At 35.8% G+C, this 27,217-nt stretch overlaps 1 protein-coding gene across 1 annotated transcript in view; it reads left to right on the plus strand.

Annotated features, from left to right (window-relative positions):
- LOC106872411 (coiled-coil and C2 domain-containing protein 1-like) overlaps positions 1-19,148 on the plus strand; it is a 62,706-nt gene extending 43,558 nt beyond the window's left edge. The window contains exons 24-29 of the mRNA XM_014919407.3: positions 1,028-1,054; positions 4,042-4,064; positions 7,070-7,127; positions 12,975-13,104; positions 17,017-17,141; positions 19,064-19,148. Coding sequence (XP_014774893.1) covers positions 1,028-1,054; positions 4,042-4,064; positions 7,070-7,127; positions 12,975-13,104; positions 17,017-17,141; positions 19,064-19,099 — 399 coding nt within the window. The 3' untranslated portion in view covers positions 19,100-19,148. The remainder of the gene's footprint in view (positions 1-1,027; positions 1,055-4,041; positions 4,065-7,069; positions 7,128-12,974; positions 13,105-17,016; positions 17,142-19,063) is intronic.
- The last annotated feature ends 8,069 nt before the right edge of the window (positions 19,149-27,217 follow it).

Here is a 27,217-nt window from a genome sequence, read left to right on the forward strand (position 1 = left end):
ATACAGGTCCTAGCTTTCACGCCACATCCAGTTTTCCTGTCCTTTGCCCTTATTATGGTCAAATGTAAGTGTAAAATATCATCTGAGCCCTGGGAGATTTTTGAGAGCAATTTCATAATGTGAAGTACATGTAAGATAGATTTTTTCTGCAGGAACAGGTTAGCAACCTCTCATGTTAAAATTTCCATTTGACTTGGTGCAGGTAGGTGATAAACTTGCAGTTTATTTAAATTCAAAATTTATCTGAGAGATGAGAAATGCATCAACCAATATGTACAGGCGAAGCAGCTGTTCTGGAGTGGACTTTTGATGTGAATCCAGTGTCTCCAGTAATAAACATGCAAGCCAGCAACAATGGTTGGTGACAAGCTGGGAGTATCGATGGGGGAGTGTCAGTTGCTGTTCAGCTTTTGTTTAGTGTCCATCCTTCCTCAAATTTGCCATGGGAAAAATAACTTTGGTTTATGAACACTTCAGGTGGTGAATGGCCTTCAGGAACAAATTAAATTTGTAAACTGAGGTTCCTCTGTATTATTATTAATATTATTATTATTAAGGTAGCAAGAAGGCAGCGAGTTGGCAGAACTGTTAGCATGCTGGGTGAAATGCTTAGTGGTATTTTGTCTGTCTTCAGGTTCTGAGTTCAAATGCCACCGAGGTTGACTTTGCTTTCATCCTTTTGGGGTCGATGAATTAAGTACCAGTGAAACACTAGGGTCAATGTAATCAACTAGTCCTTTCTCCACAAAATTTCAGGCCTTGTGCCTTTAGTAGAAAAGATTATTAAGATAGCAAGCTGGTAGAATTTTTTGTCTTGGACAAAAGGCTAAGCAGCATTTCTTCTGGGTCTTTAAGCTCTGAGTTGAATTCTTGCTGAGGTAAACATTACCTTTCATTGTTTTGACATCCGTAAAGTACCAATGTAGTCCTGGGGTTGATGAAATCAACTGACCCTCTCCCCTCAATATTGCTGACCTTGTATCACAATTAGAAGTATTATCATTTTTTTTTGTCTTGTCTTTTTCAGAAAACTGATGAGAATACATCCTCAAATGTGAGTAACTTTATTCATTCACATTAACTAGTTTTGTTGTGTTCTTGGAAAACAAGCTAGCAGTATAAATATGTAAAATTTATATTAATCCTTTAGCATTTAAACCAGTCATATTTGGCCAAAACCTTCTACTTCTTTTATGACCTCTCATAATGCCATTCTAAAAATATCACATCGAAATTTCAAGGCTACAAGTTAATGCAAGATAAATTCTAAATAATGGGAATAAATATGCATTACATTTGACAGAGTAATCTGAATGCTAAAGGGTTAAGGTTGGCAGAATTAGTGGACCGTCAAATAAAATACTTTGAGTGTGGTATTTAGTTTCTGGTTTCAAATCCTACTGAAGTCAACCTTAACTTTTTATCCTTTTGTCGTTAAAATAACTGGTCAATTGCCAGTCGATTTCATTAAGTATACACCTCTTCTCTCAAATGTCTAGTCTTGCACTTAGACATCATCATCATCATTATTATTTTGATGTCACATTAACCCATTACCTCCCATAATTCTATTAACTGGAATTTTTTTATGAAACTTTGATTTCTAGCATAAAACAGCCTTTCGTCCTTTGAGGTCAATGAAATAAAGTGCAGACCCTTGCCCCCTCTTTGTCACATTTTCACCATTTCTCCTCTCTCTTTCTCTCTCCATCTGAAGTAGTCATGTCTTTCTGTTCTAATATAAGACACTTTTTCTGTCCCTCAATATTAACCCCCTCCCCAGTTGAGCAGTCTTGTCCTGAAAATTACTTGGTGAACTCACTGGTGCTGGTTCCATGTAAGAAACCACCCAGTACACTCTGTAAAGTGTCTGGCATTAGGAAGGGCATCTATTCATAGAGACCACACCAAAACAGACAGCGGATCTTGGTGTAGTCTTCTGACTTGCCAGTTCCTGTCAAACCATCTTAATCATGCCAGCATAGAAAATGGACACTAAATGATGATGATGATGATGATGATGATGGTGGTCGTGGTGGTGGTGATGACTATTTTGAATTGGTAGCCTTGTGCCAAAATTTTAAACAATTATTATTATTATTATTATTATTATTATTATTATTATTAAGGCAGTCAGCTGGCAGATTCATTACTGTGCTTGACAAAATGCTTAGCAGCATTTCTTCTGCATTTTGATATTCTGAGTTCAAATGCAACTGAGGTCAACTTTGCTTTTCATCTTTCAGGATTGATAAAATAAGTACCTGTTGAGCACTGAGGCTGATGTAATTGGCTTGTCCCCCTCTCCTGAAATTATTGGCCTTGTTCCAAAATTTGAAACCATTATTATTATTATTATTGTGGTGAACTGGCAGAATTGTTAGCACAGCTGACAAAAAAATGCTTAGCAGCATTACATTCAGACTTCAAATATCACTGAGGTTGACTCCTTTTTGTCCTTTTGGGGTCCATAAAATCAGTACAAGTCAAGCGCAGGTCAATGTAATTGATTATCCCCTTCCCCCCAAATTTCAGGCCTTGTGCTTATAGTAGGAAGGATTATTATTATTATTTTGCTGGATATGATGGAAAGTGTCAGCTGTCTACAGCCAGCAGACGAAGGTGACACTTGCTTACTGATCATTCTTCAAAAACCCTGTGGAGAACTCTTGCAGTTCCAAATAATGATGAATTTTGTAGGTGTTCTATCTTGACATTTGTACCAATCTTTTCAAGCTGTGTTGGTAATTGAGTGTTGATACTTTCAAGCATGCCAGTTACTATTGGGATCATATCCATTATTATTATTTTTGTTGAGTGAGAGAGCAGCGCATGCCATCAAAGTGACACTGGGGTACAAATATATGAAGCTCGATTTACCCATCTGATCATATCCATTATTATTATTTTTGTTGAGTGAGAGAGCAGCGCATGCCATCAAAGTGACACTGGGGTACAAATATATGAAGCTCGATTTACCCATCTGATCATATCCATTATTATTATTTTTGTTGAGTGAGAGAGCAGCGCATGCCATCAAAGTGACACTGGGGTACAAATATATGAAGCTCGATTTAACCATCTGATCATATCCATTATTATTATTTTTGTTGAGTGAGAGAGCAGCGCATGCCATCAAAGTGACACTGGGGTACAAATATATGAAGCTCGATTTACCCATCTGATCATATCCATTATTATTATTTTTGTTGAGTGAGAGAGCAGCGCATGCCATCAAAGTGACACGGGTACAAATATATGAAGCTTGATTTACCCATCATGACTACCCATCTGATAAGGGTACACTGGGAACATGCATCACAACCATATGTGTGCAACATGGTGATGTCATATCAAGGTAAACAGCACATGACTTTGCAAGTGGGGTCCCAGTTAGAATTTTCTTCAGACTAAGAAAGCAGCTCACTGAAAAGGTCCCTAAATAAGGGTTCTTTAAGGATGTTGAACAAAACACCTATGTTCCCAGAGGTGAATTACTTAAACCCCAAAGAATTCCTCTCAACACATGACTATGACGCTCCCCACTACTTCTGCTCATGATCAGAGATGCACATATCATCAGCCACCAAGGGATATGCTCAACTGATCAAACATGCTCAACAAGGGTCAAGCAACTGACAAGCAAATCTAGTATTGAGCAGAATATTTGTTAAGCAGAATAGACAAGACATGTACATGATAACACTTCCAATCAGTTAAGATCAGAAGCCATGAGAGCCAGTGCCTGGTATTGGGTCAGGGCATTTATTATTATTATTGGCAGCATTAGTATTATTATTAACACTCTCACATCACTCAAACGTGACTTAGGGGTTTGTTCATGCCACATTCCATAACAGTCAATAATATTTGTTACATCTTCCTTGACTTCTAGAAAATTATAATTAGATCTTAGACATGACATTTTAGTTTCATCAAATCTTGTAGCTTCCTCCCTGCAGAGCATGCCTAGCATACTAGAAACATCTGTCAAATCACAATTTAGTCTTCAATCAAAGTTTCTTTTTCATTTCATTCCAGGCAATCGCTACTGTGAATCAGAAGTAAGTTAATTTAATTTTTCTTCTGTCTTTTTTTTTTTTTTTTCCCTTTCAGTATAAATTCCAACTGGAAGTACAGTTAATTATTACATTTGTTGTGCACCTGAGTACTGTATACAATAAACTCGTTATTGATATTTTTAAAATGGTAGATATATGGTGGGAAGTCAAAAATTATCCACACTTTCGCCATAACATGTCTTTATTAGTCACACTGCCTTCTGCGCATGCATGCTTATAGTTGGTACTATTGTGGTCACATGATCGAAGTTTGAACCTGATCATGCCATTTTTCAGTGTAAGCATGGCCACTCCATTAGTAATGTGGACCAAAGAAGAACAAAGAGTAGTGATCCGATTTTTCTGGTCAGAAGGTGTGTCAAGTGCTGAAATTCATTGGAGGCTTTTAGCACAATTTGGGGATGTCTGTCAACCTCCACGAATGACAAGAAGATTCAGCAAGCTCAAGAGATGGTAATGGTGAACCAATGAGTTATCATTGATGAGGTAGCTCGTTCTCTGCAGATTGGTCATGGCTCTGCCTATCAAATCATCCACGATGAGCTTGGCTCCCATAAAGTCTGTGCAAGATGGGTGCCAAAAGAGCTTACTGCAGAGTACAAGCGCAAACATCTTGAGGTCTGCCAATGTTTACTTGATCACTACAACAATGAGGGTGAGGAATTCTTGAGACTATAGAAAGTGACATACTTGTTTATCCCCTGCTTTTGTGTAAATACATTGAAATCCTAGTCACAGGAGAAGAAACGTGCGTCCATCATTATGAGACAGAATCCAAAGGACAGTGTGTGGAGTGGAAACATCCTGGTTTGTCAGTGACAAAGAAATTCAAGACTCAGTCTTGCATGGGAAAGTTGATGCTAACCCTTTTTTGGGACTCAAAAGGGTCTATAGTGGAAGACCCTTTTGTAAGGAGTGTACGATCAACAGTGCAAGATACAGCTCTTTGCTGGCCAACAAACCTAAGCCAGCAATTCGCACCAAATGTCAAAGCTTATTGTCGAAGAAAGTTTTGTTGTTGCATGACAATGCATGCCCACACGTGGCTGCCCAGACCATTGAAACCATTAACCAATTGGGTTTTGAGGTGCTGGAACACCTTGCCTACAGCTCAGATCTCAGCCCTTTCAACTATTATATCTTTGGACTACTCAAAGAAGGTTTATGAGGTCGTCGATTTCCTACGGATGAAGATTTGAAGGAAGTGGTGCGTAAATGGTTGCACGACCAACTGAAAACCTTCTTGGAGGGAATACGTAAGCTTGTGGACTGCTGGACCAAGTGCATCGAAAAGGAAGGAGACTATAGAAAGTGACATACTTGTTTATCCCCTGCTTTTGTGCAAATACATTGAAAAAAACAAAGTGCGTCAAATTTTTGTCTCTCTCGTACTTTAGATGTTGGCATGGCTGTGTGATTAAGAAGTTTGCCCCCCCCCCCCCCAATCATGTGGTTCAGTCTCACTAGGCATCTTGGACAAGTGTTTTCTGCTATAATGCTGAGTATGTAATGAGATTATAAGTTGTTAAAAAATGTGTACAAATATTTTATAAATAGGTATATAAATATGTGTATGAACAATTGTGAACAACTATATACACATGTATAAATGTAGTACATAAACAGTTATATGAACAGTTATATGAAATGTAATATATATATATATATATATATATATATATATATATATATATATATATATATATATAAATGTATATATATATATATATATATATATATATATATTAATATTTAACAGAAGCAACAGAGTGACACATGGGCTGATTAATAAAAACATGCATATACTCATATATTGAGTTCTATTTTTCCTGTTTGCATCACTACACACACACTCACTCACTCGCTTGCTTGCTACAAAAACAGAATGGCATGAATCTTCAAAAAGTATTGCTATGATTTTTTAAACTTAGTTAATAATTTTTAACAAAATATTTCTTCAAAAATATAAAATAGTTTTGAAATGGTGTGAGAACAATGTGAAAGGGTTTAATGTATTAGAGTAGGATGTGTTTTTTAAGCTGTGTGGTCTAGCTGTTATTCTTGTCTACTCTAGGCACAAGGCCCAAAATTTTTTGGGGAAGGGGCCAGTCGATTAGATTGATCCCAATACACAACTGGTACTTAATTTATCGACTCCGAAAGGATGAAAGGCAAAGTCGACCTCGGCAGAATTTGAACTCAGAACATAAAGACAGATGAAATACCACTGAGCATTTTGCCCGTTGTGCTAACATTTCTGTCAGCTTGCTGCTTTTCAGCTGTTAGCATATTGAACACACTCGCATAAAGTTGTGTGTTCGATTCATGGATTGGGTTGTTCATGGTACTCATGTCCTTTCAGCTAAAAATGTGTATTAGGGGTTAATCTAGCAGACTGGTACCCTGTCTAGGGGCAGCCTTCAAAAATAGGAGTAGCTTCTTCAAGTTGCTCATGGTTTCAGCTGACATTTTATATAAGAGACATTAGTGGAATGCAGGACAAGTATCTTGTGATTCAGTTCCAATCTTACACAGTGAAAGTTTGTCTTATCCTAGAGGAGGCGTAGAAGATGTGGGTGGAAGAGGTCAGTAAAGCTAAGTACTAGTCAAGTAGTGGGGGGTTAATCTAATCAGTTACACAGCTCCTTGCTGTGTGTAGCTCTGTCCCAGTGTTAGAAATTCTTATTGGTGGTGATGGTGTTCATGGTTGATGATTGTGGTAACTGTGGTGGTAGTGATATAGGTCAAGGTCACAGCTTCTATTGGGGATGGTAGAGGTGGTGTCAATGAGAAATGTTTAGTATTGGTGATACCAGTTGTATTTGTTGGTGTTCACAGTAGTTATTAATAATGTTGCAGGGGTGGGTAGGGTAGGAGGAAGTGTCATCATTGTCATTGATGTCATTACATTACTATTGTTGTTGTTGTTAAGGAAAATATTCTCCATTTGTTCTCATCTCTTTTTTTTTCTTCCCATTATTTTCCAGAAGGGGTACAGTATCCATGGAGGTTCTTAGGTTTGAAAAGCAACAACTCGATAAACAGGTATGTTTCCTCAATGTTTTGCATTTTAAAAGTATATATTATATACCACATGTCACTGATGAAAGCTTTGCTCTAGGGTCCTTGATAAAAGCTGATATATTTAGGTTGATCACTTCTCATAATTAATTGCAAACTGAAGGGGAATGTCCAGCTTCTAGTTATGTGGTTGAGAAGTTTGTTTTCCATCTATGTGTTTTGGGGTTCTGTCCCACTGCATAGGCCCTAAGCTGACCAGAGCCTTGTGAATGTTTGTTTACATCTGCAATTGCTTGTGCAAAAGTGCAGCAGGTGATGATGTCATTTTCTTTTTCCCTATTCAGAAATCATTTTGGCACTTCATGTCTCCAAAGCCATATGAAATAAGTGATCCCTTACTTGAAAAACAGGTAAGGCTTAGTGTCAGGAAAGTCATCTCCCTGTAAAACCATGCCTCAAGTAACATATTCATTCTACTCTTACAAGCATTGAAAAACAGACATAAAGCAAATGAAGTAAAGAGAATCTCTGTCTGTGAGCCTATCTATATATATGAAGAAGTGAGGGTTATATAGCCTTATTGGAACAGGTCAACCTCACTAGTGCTGGTGGCATACAGGCACCCAGTACTGTCTATAAAGGGAATGGGAACAGGAAGGGGATCTAGCTGTAAAAACTAAGCCTAAATTGATTTGTACAAATAGTGTAGTCCTCTGACCTGTAACTCCAAATAAGAATTGGTTTAGTCTCATCCAACCTATGCCACCATGAAAAATTGTTATAAAATTATAATGATGATGAAACATAGATGCATGAATCATCATCATCATCATCATCATCATCATCATCATCATCATTTAACGTTTGTTGTCCATGCTGGCAAGGGTTGGACGGTTTGACCAGGGCTGGCAAGCTGGAAGGCTGCACCAGGCTCCAGTCTGATTTGGCATGGTTTCTACAGCTGGATACCCTTCCTAATGCCAACCACTCCAAGAGTGTGCTTTTATGTGCCACTGAAATGGGTGACATTTGCATGACACTGGTATCTGCCATGACTATGATTTTGCTTGACTTGATGTGTTTTCTTCTCAAGCATGACATAATGCCAAAAGTCTCAAGTCATTGCCTCCGTGAGACCCAACACTTGAAAGGAACTCAGCCATTTTGCCTCCGTGAGACCCAACACTTGAAAGGAACTCAGCCACTTTGCCTCTGTGAGGCCCAATGCTCGAAAGGTGCTGTTTATGTGCCACTGGTGCTGGTGCCAGTTACATGACACCAGCATCAGTTACGACTACAACTTCACTTGGCTTGATGGGTCTTCTCAAGCACAGCATATTGCCAAAAGACTCAGTCACTGGTCATTGCCTCTGTGAGGCTCAAAGTTCAAAGATCATGCTTCACCACCACATCCCATGTCTTCCTGGGTCTACCTCTTCCACAGTTACAGAGAGACACTTCTTTACATAGCTGTCCTCATCCATACACATCACATGACCACACCAGCACAGTTGTCTCTCTCTCTCTCTTGCACACCACATCTTATGCCTAATTTTTCTCTCAAGATGCTTATGCTCTGTTGAACATGCACACTTACATTGTACACACAGCAAACCATACTAGCCTCATTTCTTTCAAGCCTACACATGTCTTTGGCTGTCACAGCCCATATTTCACTGCTGTGTAGCATAGCTATATACACACAGGCATCATACAATCTGCCTTTCACTCTGAGAGATAGGGCCTTTGTTGCCAGCAGGGGTAGGGGCTCTTTGAACTTTGCCCAGCCTAATCTTATTCTCACAGCTATGCTCTTGGAGCATCCACCTCTCACTTGCCCCTACTTCTCCAACACCACCATCCTCACTGGCACCCATCATCGCTCTTATAATATCACTGACTCCTTCACATACACTTCTAGCAACATCATTTGCTGCATCTCCTGCTCTTTCTGTCCTTCTCTGTACATCAGTCAAACAGGACACCACTTGGCTGACTGGTTTGCGGGGCACCTCCGAGACAAACTCGGCAACAACACTCCGGTCTCGCACCATTTCCGCTCTACCCGTCATTCATTTCAACACCTGTTTGTGTTTGGATTGACAGGGGCCATCCAGACTCCCGCCTTTGCCATGAACAGGAATTAATCTTCTCTCTTCATCTGACTCCCCTTCTCTCTTCTCTCTTCATCTCACATCTATTTCCTCTCTTCACTCCTACCCACCTCCCTTCATCGTTACCTCCTCCATCCACACCTCACCCCTACACATATTAACTCCAACATCCCAACACATTCCCAACTCCCCTCCCACATGCCCCCCAACCCACACCCCAACCTTGCATCTTCCACATCCCAACACTACACCACCACCACACCACATCATGCCACACACCACCACACCACATCATGCTACACACCACCACACCACACCATTACACCACAACACAACACACCACACATCACCACACCACCACACCACATCGCATTAACCACTCCCCAGCACCCACACCATGATCTACACAACTACACATGCCCACATCCACACGTCAAGGTCACCAGCCCCAATTCACATGTACACACACACACTCTCATATACATATGCGCACCTTCGTTTTGGGATCATCACTACTTTATTATCTCCCCTTCATCCTAGCTCTCCTGTCTGACCACCTCCGTGCAGCTAGCCGCCGTGATCGACCACTAGCCACTAAAGCTTTTTTATTTGCTCTCTGTTTATTTTTTCGTGTTCCTTTCTGTTGAAGAGCATAGGCTCAAACCTTAAAAGACTTTCTCACCTTCTCGAGCATGAAACAAATGAAGCTGTTTATTGTTTATACACCTGTCTTCGTTTTTTTTTGTTTTTATGTAAATTCCAACTATATATGTATGTATGTGTATATATATATATATAACGTGAGAGAGTTAGGGGTTGGGGGTTCCACCCACTAAGGGATAGTATCTATCCAGTATACTGCTGGGAGGGTACCCAATTATTGCTACACTAGTGCTATACTAGGTGCAATCAATGGGAGCGGGTAAAAGTGGAGGTTTTACCCAAAATTTGTGTAACAATTAGAAAATGGAGGATAATATGCTGAACCCAACTACTTGCAGACGGTGTATCCCGTTGAATTCATTAATTTAATTCATAGCAAAAGTGACAAAAAAAGGAAGAAAAGAAAAAGAAAGAAAAAACCAAAGCACAGGTGTCCATGGCAGACTGTGTTATTTTGCCAACATGGTTTACATATAGAAGTACAAAGTACATAAGGAATTAGAGGATGAACAGAAGTTTAATCTTACAGCTGTTTCGGCCTAGTTTTAGCAAGCCCCATTCTATCCAAATATTCCTTTCCGGAGTGATTATCGGATGACATTTTGAAATGGGGTTACATGCCCGAACCTCTAGGCCTCTTCAGAGATTCACAAAGGGTTACATACAAATGTAGAGCAAGAGGTAAAAACAGAGGTGTGGTAGAGACCAGAAGAAAAACAACAGCAAAAATAAGATAGAAATAAAAATAAAAAATAAAATTGAAATCAAAATATAAATAAAAATAAAAATAAGGTACAGCAGGAAAAAAAAAAATAATAATAATAATAAAGAATATATATATATATGTATGTGTGTGTATATATTTATATGTGTATATATATATATATATGTGTATATATATATATATATATATATATATATATATATATATATATATATATATGTATGTATATATATATATGTATGTATATATATATATGTTTATATATATATATATATGTTTATATATATATATATATGTATATATATATATATGTTTATATATATATGTGTGTGTGTGTGTGTGTGTGTGTATTGGGTTGGCAACTAAGTTCCCGCCATTGTTTAAAATTTAAATCTTTTAAAAGGTTTAATAAAAAATAACGACGAATTAATTAATAATGTATTCACCCTTGTTGTTTACAACTTCTTCCCAACGTTCAACAAGATTTTCAATACCTCGTTGGTAGAAATCACCTGATTTCGACTCGAAAAATTGATCCAACCAAGCTCTCAATTCTGCATCAGTATTGAACGAAACTCCGCGCATAGCATTTGAAAGAGATCGAAAGAGGTGGAAATCTGTTGGCGCCAAATCAGGAGAGTACGGCAGGTGTGGTCGCACATCCCAGCCACGCGTTTGAATGGTTTCCTTGGTCATATTGGCGATATGAGGGCGGGCGTTGTCGCGCAGCAGAACTCCATGCTGCCGATTAGGCCTTTTCTCTTGAATAGCCGTGTTGAGTTGTTCCATCTGTTGAACATAGAGTTCCGTGTTGACCGTTTGGTTGCATTCAAGCAATTTGTAATGGATAATCCCTTCCCAGTCCCACCATACAGACAACATTGTTTTACGCAGATGAAAATCTTATTTTACGTGCGGGGTCACTTGTTGACCAAGGCTAAGCCATTCCTTATGCTGCTTCATATTGATGTACAGGCACCATTTTACATTGCCAGTAATAGTTTGGTAAAGAAATCGTTGCTTGTGTCCATGAATTAAGCGGTGACGAGCAAGCAAAACAGCAGAGATTGTGGCTCGTTGATTTTTGTTGTTGTCACTTAAAGCATGCAGAACCCATGCCCCATACTTCTGAACCTTTCCCATCGAGTGAAGATGCTTCTCTATGGCAGTGTGGGAGCATTCCATTTTCTTTGCCAGTTCCTTTGTCGTTTGACGAGAATTTTCGTGTAAAAGTTGGTTTAATCACTCTTCATCGAATTCAATTGGATGGCCAGAACGAGGTGCGCGTTTGAGGTCAAAATTTCCATTTTTGAACTTGGCATGCCAATCATGAGCGGTTCTTCCAGCTATGGCACCCTCTCCATACACAGCGCAAATGTCACGAGCAGCTTTTGTGGCCTTAGAACCTTGGTTAAAAGCAACAAGAAGAAGGTGTCGAACATGCTCGTTTTTCTTAACTTGACATTCTATTTTAATGATCTGAATAAGCAAAAATTAACTAAAATTAACTTGAAAAAAAAAACAGTAGATTCCAAAATGATTCAAAAATAGAAATTCTCAAAAACAACAGATTCCAGAATTTAAAGCAAACGGTGGTTACTTAGTTCCCAAACCAATATGTGCGTGTGCGTGTGTGTGTGTGTGTGTGTGTGTGTGTGTGTGTATATATATATATATATATATATATATATATATATGTATATGTATGTATGTATATATATATATATGTGTGTGTGTATGTATGTATATATATATATATGTATGTATATATATGTATGTATATATATGTATATATATGTATGTATATATATATATATATATATATATATATATGTGTGTGTATATATATATATATATATATATATATACATATATGTGTGTGTGTGTGGAGGTGCAATGGCCCAGTGGTTAGGGCAGCGGATTCGCGGTCGTAGGATTGTGGTTTCGATTCCCAGACCGGGCGTTGTGAGTGTTTATTGAGCGAAAACATCTAAAAGCTTCACAAGGCTCTGGCAGGGGATGGTGGTGAACCCTGCTGTACTCTTTCACCACAATTTTCTCTCACTCTTTCTTCCTGTTTCTGTTGTACCTGTATTTCAAAGGGCCAGCCTTGTCACACTCTGTGTCACGTTGAATCTCCCCAAGAACTACGTTAAGGGTACATGTGTCTGTGAAGTGCTCTTCTACTTGCCCGTTAATTTCACAAGCAGGCTGTTCCGTTGATCGGATCAACTGGAACCCTCGTGAAAATTGTCTAGGCTACTCGGCTATAGTGTATGTGTGTGTGTGTGTATATATATATATATATATATATATATATATATATATATATATATATATATATATATTCACCATGTTTATTTGTTACAGATCTCTCATCTAAAAGATAATTTGAACCAGTCCCAGTTACAAGCCCTCACCAACAAAAGTAAACTGTTACAAGAGAAATTACTGAGAGAACAGGAAAATCTGAAAACTAAAGGACCAGACTACTGGAAGGGTAACTCCTCACCTTCTTCTTAACGTATTGTCATTGTTGAATATTGTTTGTCATTGTTGTTGTTCTCATCATTCTCATTATTGTTATGTTTTGTTGTTTGTTTTGTATACACACACACACACACACACACACACACACACACACACACACACACACATACACAAGTGCAGCTGTTCTGTATATGTATACTTCTACCTTTAATGTGTGTCACTACCTGTTGGCTCTGTGTACAGACATAAAGTCTAACACTCCTCAAGAGAGCTACCTGGGCATTTGAGAGAGTTTAAGTCCTGCGTGCTCTTAGTACTTATTGTTCCTGCGCATTGCCACACATCAAAGCGACCTTATCTGATAACCTACCCATCATTCCACTGCATCTCTTATGCATCCATAGCTCACACTTGGTGCCGCAAATGGAATTACGTTCCACTCCCTTCCATTTACCAGCCAGAATGAGAGTCTTATCTCCTTTCTCGCTAACAACAAATTTAGTTTTAGCTAAGTTAACTTTAAGGCCCTTTGATTCCAGGTTTTGCTTCTAAACCTGGAACTTCTCCAATTCTGCTTCAGATACTGTAATAAGAGCAAGAACATCAGCATATAGCTGTTCCTATGGGCATCCAATTTTGAATTCATCTGTTATGGCCTGGAGAACTTTGATGAATAAGAGTGGACTAAGGACTGATCCTTGGTGTACTCCAACTTGTAAGTTAAATTCATCACTGTACTCAAGGCCAACTCTCACCTTACCATCAGCACCGCTGTACATGGCTTGAACAGCTCTAACAAGCTACTCCTCTACTTCTATATTCCTTATAGACCACCAAGTAAGAGAGTGGGGAACCCTGTCGAAAGCTTTCTCCAGGTCAACAAAGGCAAAGTACAATGGCTTACTTCTTGCCAAATACTTTTCTTGCAACTGTCTCACTTTGAAGATGGCATTTGTGGTACTTTTCACTGGAACAAAACCAAACTGCATCTCATCTAGTTTAATTTTATCCCTAACTAGTTAAGATATAACTCTCTCTGTAATTTTCATGACCTGTAAAGCAGGTAGATGAATATGACGCCATTATATCAAATAATTCATTAGATACTTGAGAAAAAAGCCAACTCAATTAAAAAAAAAAGGGAAAAACTTATCTGTAATAGATCATAACAGAAATAAAGTTAACATAAAAAAAATTTATGGTCAAAGAGAGATAAATCTAGCAAAATAATATAAATTTTTTTAGAATCTAAATAATTCACTCAATGTGACTAATCCCATCAAATCATTATATTGATTTTAAATTAAAATATTTTAGAGACAATTAAAGGATATGTAATCAGGATAATTAAGAAATTTTAACCAATATATAAATAATACTTAATCATATCAAAGGGAAATGGAAATTAATAAAAATTTTCACCTCCAAGTGGCCTAGCGTATAAAAGTTTAGTCCGAAGACTATGAATTACTCATAAGGTACAGTGTATATTTAAATACATAAGAGGAATCCACTCATGGGATTCCTTACGCTAGAAAGAACAGCTAAGTTCCAGAATCACAAAAATTGGGGATAAAATTCCGAAGGGAATGAAATGAAGCAAATTATGCTAAAATAAAGTCAGAAACCAATTGGTCCAGGCGAACAGATGGTAAAAAGTTTTTATTTTTTCATTTCGTTTCCTTCGGAATTTTATTCCTAATTTTTGTGGTTCTGGAACCTAGCTGTTCTTTCTAGCATAAGGAATCCCATGAGTGGATTCCTCTTATGTATTTATATAGATAATATATATTTATATATAAATAACTAGCATGTATCTATATATATAACTAATATATATATATATATATATATATATATAACTAATATATTTATATGTATATATATATAGCTAATATATATATATATATATGGAACTAATATATATTCATATATATATGTATGTGTGTGTGTGTGTGCGTGTATATGTCTGTATATATATATATATATATATATATATATATATATATATACACACACACACATACGTATGTGTGTGTGTGTACACGTATGTATATATATATATATATATATATATATATATATATATATATATATATATATATATATATAATTAAGATTCAGTAGAATTAGGTACTTAAATTGGGCACCTTGCTAGTTCGGTATAATCTGCACACCCTAAGAATATTATTTATATATTGAATATCAAGACAATGTGTAGGGATATTTGTACCCAATATTCCTGTCATGTGTAGACAATGCAACCCAGCTAAGTGAAGATATATGCTCTTGGTAATTCAGACGTACTTTTTTTAAAGGTGCTTTCTATAGTATTTCCAAAGTGCAGATTCCAAGTTAGATGAACAGAATATAAATAAGTAGCAAATATATGCATGTGTCAATTCATTATGGCCATTTAAAGCGGATACATTTAATTATTGTAAACATTACATTTTGAAAGAAACCATTCTCATCAGGTGACTGCATAGATATCAAACATAAAGGATAAACCATTTTTTAACAAATTTACATCAGTAATGGAAACAAAAATATTTACATTGTTTCCTTTTTATATCTGTGGCAGACTGAGTTTAGAAAATAAGGCATACTTTGTTCAGTCTACTATAATTTAGAGAGTAACAGAGGAAATAGTGGGGGGTCATGATAGAAGGATTGGTGACAAGTTATATATATATATTTAGAAGACTTTTTTCTAGTATGTAGTCTTCAACCATTTAGAATTAAATCCATTGTGAGTTGTCAACTGTATTCTAGTTAATAGGGATAACTCAATTAATGTCAGACAATCTACTAGACTCCCTAGGTATGCATTATTTTCTAAACTCACTCTGCCACAGATATAACAAAAGGAAACAATATAAGTATTTTGGTTTCCATTATTGATGTAAATTTGTTAAGAAACGGTCTATCCTTTATGTTTGAAGTCTATGCGGTCACCTGACAAGCATGGTTTCTTTCAAATTGATGTCATGTTTACATTAATCAATTAAATGGAACCACTTGAAACAGCCGTAATGAATTGACACTTGTACATCTTTGTTACTTATATATATATATATATATATATATATATATATATATATATATATATTTTGGAAGGTTTGGAGGTGATGTACAGAAATTATATAGAAAAAAATTAAGGTACTCAGAAATCTGGATGTTTGTACATTTACAGATTTTTATTAATGTCACATATTAAATAAAGCGCTTTTCACCTAATCGTGTAGGATTTTCAAATTGTTTTAAGAAGACCTTGCGGAGGGTCTCTTTATATAGTTTTATTGAGTGTGTAGGGGTGGAGAGATATATATATTAATAAAAATCTGTAAATGTACAAACATCCAGATTTCTGAGTACCTTAATTTTTTTCTATATATATATATATATATATATACATACACACATATACATACACACATTTATAGATAAATGTATGTGTATTTTTTCTATGTTTACAAATAACACGGAAAAAATAAACAAACAGTTACCAGAATAGCAAAAACTCACATAAGTACCAAGGATATAACAGCTTACGTATAAAGGTAGAAATTCCAGGGTTTAGCGAAATGTTTTTGTATCACATAGATAGATAAATGGAGTTAAATGCAGGTGTTATTCAAATCTTTATACTTCCGTTGATGCATTTTGTTTCTCTTTTTTTCCCTGATGAGAAGATTGCATTGTTTTACATTATTTTATTCTTTCTGGTTTTACATTATTTTATTCTTTCTGGAAGAATACCAATGTTTTCTTCGAAACATATGTTGGAAGTATAAAGATTTGAATAACACCTGTGTTTAGCTCCATTTATATATATATATATATATATATATATATATATATATATATATATATATATTTAACATATACACACATAAATCTATATTATGTTATGTTACAGCCTATATTGCACACATAGAGAATGACATGAAATCTTATGCTGTTGAAGCTCAAGTTTTAGCCAAGAAAGGAGACATACAGAAGGCACATGTTATGATGACAAAGAAGAAACTTGTTGAGAAAGAGGTAAGTTTAGATATGTTTTTAACTGTGAATTATATTTATTTTTACACCAGCTACAGAACATGTCCGGATGGTTTGTGTGTACTCTTCTGATTTTCATTCCACCACCATTTACCACTGGAAATACTCTCTTAGGACTGTCACTATCAATGTTGTGATGCAAAGTAGACCTGAGGAGATCATAGAGGTGTTTGAACAGAGGCAAGTAGATATATGCTGTGTGCAAGAGATAGGATGGAAAGGAACCTCAAGTAGACTCCTCATGGGCAAAGAACACAGCTGCAGATTCTTTTGAGTAACAGCTGGGGTGCATGGAGTGGACATTTTGTTAGTAGAGAAATGGAGAGATAAATTAACGAGGTTGTCAGAATATGTGACAGTATAATTAAGCTTAGACTAGTCATGGGCAGCATAGCAACATTAATTGTCTCTGTATTTGAACAACAATCATGACTGACTGAGAAGCGAATGGACCATTTCTGTAAGACCCTTTTTTCAAACTAGCTTGGTAACAGATGACAGTGACCTTGTTATTATGGTTGATGACCTTAATAGGTATGTAAGGTAACACTATAATGACTACTTCATTATACAGGGTGGCTTATGGATATGGTGAATGGAATGTGGAAATATCAGTCTTTGGAGTTCTGTGATGCAAATGATGTAATCATTTTAAACACAAATTGCAGTAAATTGGTTTGCCATCTAGTTACTTACAAATCAGGTGAACAAATAAAGTAGATAGACTAAATGTTCCTTGACCTCAGGTTATGAGTTCAAATCCTATTGATGTTGAATCACTATTTTGTTTTTATTGTGAGCTAATCAACACCAGTAATATAATAGGGCCAATTAAAATAACTATATTGCAGTTAGCCTGCTGTGCAATTTGATCTTGCATATAAAAAAAAGAAGCAAAAGATAATGACAGTAATTTCTAACTTTAGAAGAATGCCATGGATTTTGGATGGGAAGTGTAGTTGACTGAATTGACCACACTTCAATACTTGAGTGGAATTAATTTTTTTCAACTCCAGAAAGATGAAAGTCAAAGTTGACTCCAACATGATTTGAACTGTAAACATTAAGGAATATAATTAAACAGTAGTACAAAACATTTTGTTCCTAATTCTCTTATCCACCACCTTAAACATGTGCCAAGCAAGGTACATGGCAGTGATCAGGCCACAATTGTCTTAGATATGCATGTTCAAATTGACAAAGAAATCAAAGCTAATTTCCCAGACATAATAATCAAGGATTGTAAAAATAAACATCTGCTTACTAATAGATATTGACAGTTTATCCACTTCTTTTTGGGCAGTATTTTGGTCAGAAGGGGCTGCAAAGTACAAAGATCTTGAAATTGAAGTATTCAAGATGTGGGCCATGAAGATAAAAACAATACCAGTAATAAGTGCAGTTGTGTGTATGATAAAAAAAATGTAAGAACAAAAATGTAGAAGCCATACCTGGACCCTCAGTACTACACACTGTCCCCAAAATAGCCCTCCTAGGAACATCCTGTGCAAGACACTATCAATTCAATAGCACAACCCAAATAAAACAATCCACAAACATAAGACACATTCTATACAGTAAATATTCAATAAAATAAATAACTCCCACAACTTCCATTACACACACAGCTTACAATACAAACGCTAATGCAACAAAAGACCCAAGCCAAGCCCCATAACAAAACAAACTGATGCAATACAGTGTTGGGAAGAGTCTGCACTCCTTCAACACCAACAAAGACAAGAACACTCACAGCTTCACACACCTCAGCAACACAGAGATGTAGCAGGTGGTGTGGTAGAATTTGCCTGAAACTATCAAATATTGAATAATAACAATACTAATAATTGTAATGATGATGATAATAATAATAATAATAATGGTATAATTTTTCTCTTTTTCAGATTGCTGCTCTAAAAAGTCGTATCCCTGATGTTTAGCTGTGATTTCAAACAACTGTTGTTATATAAACAGTGATAACTACATTAATTGATGACTTGCACTTTATATATCAGCTTCTGGAGCTAGCTACTGATACTCACACACACACACACACACACACACACACACACACACACACACACACACACACACACACATGCATGCAAGTGTGCATGTATGTATAATATATATATAAGATATATATATGATATATATATATATATATATATATATATATATATATATATATATATATATATATATCTTACCTGTGTATCTCACATAAATATCTAATTTAATATTATATATTTTCTTAGTTTCCTGTTGTTGTTTTTAGTTGAATTATTTTTATTATTATTATTTTAACTTCAGTTATGTTGGTTTTTATGTTAAACCCTCACTCACTCTATCACCCATCCACCCATGATAAAGTGAGGTGGTGGTGGTGGTAATGGTGTGGGTTTAATAACTAATAAAATATACTAACATTAACTCCATTAAACGAATTTCTCTTAAAACGAAGGGGAAAAAATCACACAAAGAACTCAATATCACACCTTTGCACCTTCTTTTGACAGAGAACTATTTTTTGATATTTTCGAATGAAGACATCTTAAGAGCTATTTAATAGGTTGCTTTGGTTTTCTTTTTAATTTGCATTATTGTTGTTTTTATTATTATGATTATTATTATTATTATTATAATAAAGGTGGCAAGCTGACAAAATCATTAATATGCTGGGGAAAATACTTCGTGGCGTTTCATCTGTCTTTACATCGTGAGTTCAAATTCTGCCAAGGTTGACTTTACCTTTCATCCTTTTGAGGTTGGTAAAATAAGTACCAGTTGAGCACTGAAGTCGATGTAATCAACTTTCACCCTCCCATGAAATTGTTGACCTTGTGCCAAAATTTGAAACCATTATTATTATTATTATTATTATTATTATTATTATTATTATTATTAAGACTGGCAGAATCGTTAGCATACTGAACAAAATGCTTAGTGGCATTTATTCTGGCTTTATGTTCTGAGTTCAAATAACCTCTGAGGTCAACTTTGCCTTTCATCTTTTCAAGGTCAGTAAAATAAGTACCAGTTGAACATGAGGTTCATGAAATCAACAACCCCGTCTCCCACCCAAAACTTCAAGCTTTATGCCTATAGTAGAAAGGATTATTATTACTATTATTATTAAGATGGCAAGGTGGCAGACTCATTAGCATGTCAGACTTAACCTATTGCAGTTCATCCATCTTCACACTCTGAGTTCAAATTCTGCCGGGTTTGATAAAATAAGTACCAGTTGAACACTGGGGTCAATTTAATTGACTTAGCTCCTCCACAAAGCTGCTGGCCTTGTTCCAAAAATTGAAGCCAATATTAATATTATTAAGGTAGCTAGCTCACAGAATCATTAGTGTGTCAGAGAAAATGCTTAGCAACATTTCTTCTGACTCTTTACATTCTGAGTTAAATCATGCTGGTGTCAACTTTGCCTTAAATCCTTTCAGGGTTGATAAAATAGAGCACCCGTCAAGTACTGGGTCACTGATATCAATTGTCCACCTCCCACTAAAATTGTTGGCCTTGTGCCAAATAGTAAAACCATTATTATTATAATTTTTATTATTGTTTTATTATCATTATTATTATTAATAACAAGGTGGCAAGAAAGCAGAATTGTTAGCATGGTGGGCAAAATGCTTAGCGGCATTTCATCTGTCATTATGTTCTGAGTTCTAATTCCGCTAAGGTTGACTTTACCTTTCATCCTTTCGGGGTCGATAAAATAAGTACTAGTTGAGTACGGAGTCTATGTAATCAATTTATCCCCTCTCCCAGAATTGTTGACCATTTACCAAAATTTGAAATCATTATTATTATTAATTTCTTTCTTTTGTTTTTTTCTGCACAATTGCTTGTCTCATGGCAAGAGAAAGTAAGTTATGAATTACTTTCAGATGCTTGAGTTGCCTCCTTCCATACTGCTTTGGAAGAATCATTACAGCCTTGGACAAAATGCCATATAGTATTTCTTCCAGATCTTAGACATACTGGTTTCAAATTGCACCATGGTCAATTTAACCTTTTAACTTTTTGAGATTGTTAAAATAAAGTGTCAGTCAAGTACTAGCTCCTGGGGTCAATGGCATTGATTAAGCACTTTCTTAAAAACTGCTAGCCTTGATGCCTATATCAGAAACTATTATTATTTTCAGGGTCAATAAAATAAATACCAGTTAGGTGGTGGTGGAGTGTTCAATGTAATTGACTTCTCCCTACTTTTAAAATGACTGACTTTGTGCCAAAATTAGAAAGAGTTATTATTATTATTATTATTATTATTATTATTATTAATTTTTTTTTTCACAGAGTCACTAAAATAAAGTACTAGTTAAGTGCTGGGGTTGATGTATTCAACTAACCCTCTACTCTTCCTTTAAAGTTGCCAAAATTATTATTATTATTATTATTATTATTATTATTATTATTAAGAAGGTGGAGAAATGGGTAGAATCGCTAACGAGCCAGGCAAAATGCTTGGCAGCATTATTTGTCTGTCTTCATGGTTTAAGTTCAAATTCTGCCAAGGTCAACTTTGTCTTTCTTCTTTCTGGGGTTAATAAAAAAAGTACCAGTTGAGTATTGGGGGCGATTTAATAAACTAGCCCCCTTCCCACTAAAATATCAGGCCTTGTGCCTATAGTGGAAAGAATTATTATATCAGTGTTCTTGGCTCATTTTATGAGCTCAAACCCCATCTAAGTTCTTCTTTTCATTCCCCTGGGGTCAACAAAATAAAGCACCACCTGTCATCAATGGTATTTCCTTAATTACAAATCTTATGCCTAAATTAAAAATTATCATTGTTAGTGCAGTAGATGCAGAATAATGCCAGGTGATATTTTATCCAGCTCTTTGTTTTGAGTTCAAATCCTGCTATGGCCAACTTCACTTTTCATCCTTTTGGAGTCTGTAATTATCAGTTAGGTACTGTATACAATATAGTCATACAAAATTTCTAGTTTTGTGCCTGTACAAGAAACTATTATTATTATCATTATTAAGGTGATGGATTGACAGAATTATCAGAGTGTTGTATGAAATGCCTTGTATTTTTTCAGGCTAATTAATGTTCTGAGTTCAAATTCCACTGAGGTCAACTTTGCTTTCCATCCCTTTGGGGTTGATAAAATTAAGCATTAGTCAAATACTAAGGTCGATGTAACTGATTAACCCCACTGATTAAAATTGCTGGCCTTTGTGTCAAAACTTGAAACTATTATTATGATAATTATTTTTATTATTTTATTATTGTGGAGAATGGTAAACTCAGTAGAGCATTCAATAAATTGTCTTTCACAGCATTTAGTTGCATCTCTTTTACATTTTGAATTCAAATCTTGCTGGGATGGGGTACCACTTTACCTTTCATCCTTCCAGTTAACAAAGACAGTAGGTGCAGGATTGAGTAGAGCAACAACTGGGATTGCCTTGTATTTATTTTACATTCAGCATTTATTCTCATGCTGAGGTTGACTTCACCATTTATCTTTCTGAGGAATCAATAAAATAAGTAACTATCACATGGTGTTGATTCTCTCAACTGTTCTTGGTCCTTCTGCCTTCAGAAACCAAGGTAGCTGTGAATTGGCAGAAATGGTAGAGAGTAGGACTAAATGCCTTATTATATTTAGTTATGTTCCTTTATACTTTGAGTCCAAAACAAGTCAAGGTTGTGCGTCAATTTAGCCAACTTCCGTTTTCTAAAGTTTGTGGCCTTGTGCTAAAGTCAAAGATTTTAATTAACATAATCTTAAAATGCTAATGCAAAGTAAAAAAATACTTTTTTAACTTGAAAGAAAACACAAGATTGTAATAATTTCACTGAGCTTGTTAATTGTGATTAAAAGATAATTTGTTGCTTAATCTGTTTTAATTTGTCTAATTTGTCTGTCTGTGTTGGTCTGTCTGCATTAATGTTTTTTAATAATCCAGTTTTAATCCACATCAGGATACTTCTTAACCTTTTTAGTCATTTAAAAAAAAAATCACATGGATCAATGTTGCCAGTGTTCATGTTCAGTTTTGATCACAGTAAACAAATGAAACATAGGTATAGGCATGGTTGTGTGGTTAAGGAGTTTGTTTCTCAACTATGTGGTTTTGGGTTCAATTTCACTGCATGGCACCTTGGGAAAGTGTCTTTTACTACAGCCCCAGTCCAACCAAAGCCTTGTGGGTGAGTTTAACTGAAAGAAGCCTGTCATGTGTGCGTATGTATATATATATGTATATACACACACACGCACATATACATACACATGTGTATGTGTGTATATATATATATATATATATATATATATACATACACATACAGACACACACACTCATGTATGTATATATTATGTTGAGTGAAACTTTTTGCTATATTTTGGTAATTATTTGCTTTATTTGTCGTGTACAACAAAAAAAGAGCTAGCATTCAAAGTAGAGGTCATTATGTTGCACCGTCTGAAGCCATCTTTCTGCCAGTTCTTTGATCCCATGCCGATGCTGTACTTTGTATATTAGGCTGCTTTTGTTGTAACTTAACAAATAAAGCAAGTAAGTCACCAAAATATTGCAAAACTTTAACATATGTATGTGGTGGTGGGAGTGAGTAGGATTTTATTCAATGTTCACTTGCAGTAGATTCTTCTAAAGATTTTCATTGTGTAAAGTATTCAAACTTTGCTGCTTCATCACTGTTGTCTTTGACCATTTGCCAGCATCTAATGTTTAATCTAAGGATAGAAACTGCCAGTTATTCAATGTTGAACAAGACAAACATTGACATTCCATATTTGGGATCTAAAACTTTATTGAAACAAAAACATAAATGGCTACTAATGAGAAATAAATTTAATTTTAATTTTGTTTTGTGGCAAGGAAACAAAAACAGGAATTTATCAAAATGTTTAAATGTGTCACAAATTTTGGTTAAATATTTAAATGTCTGAGATGAGATATTAAGTAGCCTATAATTATAATAGCTATTAATTAACTTCATATTTTGATATGAAAGCCTTTTCGGTATTTATATATATGCTGTTTCATTCAGAGAGCAAACACTTCCATACCTGGTTTCAAAATAAATATTGAAAATATTTTTATCTCTAAAGATTATGTTAATTGTCCAGAAAATCATTATAATCTTTAGTTTTATTCCCCAAGGATATGAGTTCAAGTCTCACTGAACAGATACTCACTCTCTCTAAGTCACACAAACACACATTTTCCAAATGTAGGGTTAACCAAAATATTTAAGATGAAAGACTACCAAAACTTGGGATGGTGGAATTGCAAGCAACACAAATAACCACCACTACTGTTCCAATCATCTGCCCAGTCAAAACATCAAGACATTATCATCATAGTTCTCTGCTGAGTACTTTCTGTCCTTATATTATCCCTGATAAACAACACCAACACAGAGCCACCACTACAACTACATATCTAAACACAAACAATACTCAATGATAACATGCACAGCTACCACTCCATACATAAATATCTAGAAACAAACAGAGCAGTTTGCAATAAGAGTACCTGTAAAATATACATCAACTACTCAAGAGGCTCATAGAAATAACAGCTTCTGTTTCCTAAGTGAACCAAATTACTAGTGGAGGAGGGTGTGCTGAAAGCATAGTGTCCAGAATAAGAATGAGATGGAGTTGTCACCTCTATAAGCAACAAAGTGATTTTCTCTGCAAGTGAATGGCAAAGTGTATGATATTTTTGTACAAAGGACAAAGTTGCATGATAGCCCTTTCTTCCTTTCAGGTTCATAATGTTAGGACTGCCACCATAGATATCAGCGCAGTCAAAGGTAGGTTAGGAGAGATTGCTGAACTGAAGGTAAGTGGCTGTGTGCTGTACTGATGAGTAAAATGGAGGGGAGCTTCATCCAAACTCCTCACAAGCAAAGAACAAAGATATAAATTCTAGATGGCTAGCAGTGTTGGGATGAATGGAGTTCATGTGTTATTAGAGAGTGGGATTGTTAAAGTAACTGGGGTTGAATGTATATTCAACCTTAGTTACTTGAATAAGTTAAGATTGGGCCAATCATAGACAAAACAACATTGACAATTATCTTCATATATATACCACAAATAGGGCTGACAAAGGAAGAGGACTGCTTTTATAAGCTGTCCTCTTTATATGAATAAATATATCCTACCAAGCCTACATTTTTTTGCATTCTTTGATCTCCTCTCTCCACCTCCATTTATTTGTTACTCATCTTCTGCATCTCTTGTCCATCACTGGGCTGCATACATAGACTGTAATGGACCATCCTCATCACACTAATTTTTTTCACTCATTGCTACATCTATGTATAAGAGAGTGTACCAAGCCATTTGGACCTAGTTCAGTCTAACTTCACCTTTACTGTACTGCCAGCCATCACTCTTTCCTGTCACCCATCACCTCATGCCCTTGTCATCTGTCAGGTGAACACACAAGCCAGATACTCTTTATTCTTACCAGGAGATATGATAGAGAGACGGTTGTGAATGCTAAGTTTTTTCCTTGGTAAGGAATGTACTACCTAACATAGGTAAGTGATTAGTGACTTCAGAGTAAAAGCCAGATAGAATCAAAGGCAAAAGACAATCTGGAAAAGGAAGACTAAAACAAAAAATAGATACTCTTGGTCAGTCATAGGTTAAGAGAGGTTCAAGTTGATGGTTATAAGTGGGAGGGTTATAAAGACTTATGACATACAGGGGAAATTGACTTATGACATACACGATAACATATTGCTGGGGCCAAGGTTTCAGCAGATGGAAGATGAAGTAGAGTTGGAAGAGTAGATAGAGTTATAAAAGCTAAAATACAGGATTGTGTATGTATGCACACATACAAACTTGAATGTTAAAATAATACTATTATTTCAAAGCACTTTCAAAAGTTGCAACTGAGCATTTACTGCAAGTGTGACTTTATACTGAGAGTAGAGTCAAATTTTGAAGTTCCATTCAAGTTGACCTTCAAAATATATACCTATATATTCATATATATAGGTATGGTTCTGGGTTCAGTCTCACTGCATGGCACCTTGAGCAAGTGTTTTCTACTATAGCCCCAGGCCAACTAAAACCTTGTGAGTGGATTTGGTGTGTGTGTGTATATATATATATATATATATGTATATATGTGTAGTTGGAATTTACAAAAAAACAAAAGACAAAGACAAGTGTATAAACAACAAACAGGTGTATTAGTTTAATGCTCAGAAAGGAGAGAAAGTTTTTTATGTTTCGAGCCTCTGCTCTTCAACAGAAAGGAACATGAAGAAATAAACAGAGAGAAAATAAAAAAAGCATATATATATATATATATATATATATATATATATATATATATATATATATACACGGTGTTCTGTAAAGGGTGCTGAAGTTGAAAGGTGAATAGTTAAAATAAATTCTTATAAACATGGATATATTCTGCATATTTCTAATGAGTTATGTCTCCTGTTTAGGTATGGAACACAATGTCGGTCATATGTCCACCTGCACTGAGTCTGCATACATTTATGCACTCCTCGAAATTTCCGATAACTCTCTCACAGATGTGTGGCCCAATGCCTCCACTCACAAGCCTGATTTCAGCTTTGAGTTCAGGAATTGTGTGTAGTTTCTTGACGTATACCTGTGGCTTCACATATCTCCATTAGAAGAAATCACAAGGGGTAAGATCGCAGGATCTTGATGGCCATTGCTGGTCACCTTGCAAGGACATCATTCATTGTGGAAACTTTTTGTGGAATGATGCAAGTGTTTGGCACGAAGTGTGACAGGTCGCTCCAACCAGAGGTTGTTAATCCCCATATCTTCCAAGTTCAGCTGCGGCTGAGTGGATATCATGTCTCGATAATGTTCTCCATTAATGGTAACTGCATTCCCCTCATCATTTTCAAAGAAGAACAGTCCAAGCACTCCACCTGCCCAAAAACAATCCACACAGTCACTTTCAGTGGATGCATTTCATGCTCTTGCATTATTTGAGGATTTTCATTTCCCTAAATCCAGCAGTTCTGTTTATTGGCAAATTCACTC

Source organism: Octopus bimaculoides, chromosome 8 (assembly GCF_046866305.1).
Source record: "Octopus bimaculoides isolate indiv1 chromosome 8, ASM4686630v1, whole genome shotgun sequence".
In the NCBI taxonomy this organism is placed as follows: Eukaryota; Metazoa; Mollusca; class Cephalopoda; order Octopoda; family Octopodidae; genus Octopus; species Octopus bimaculoides.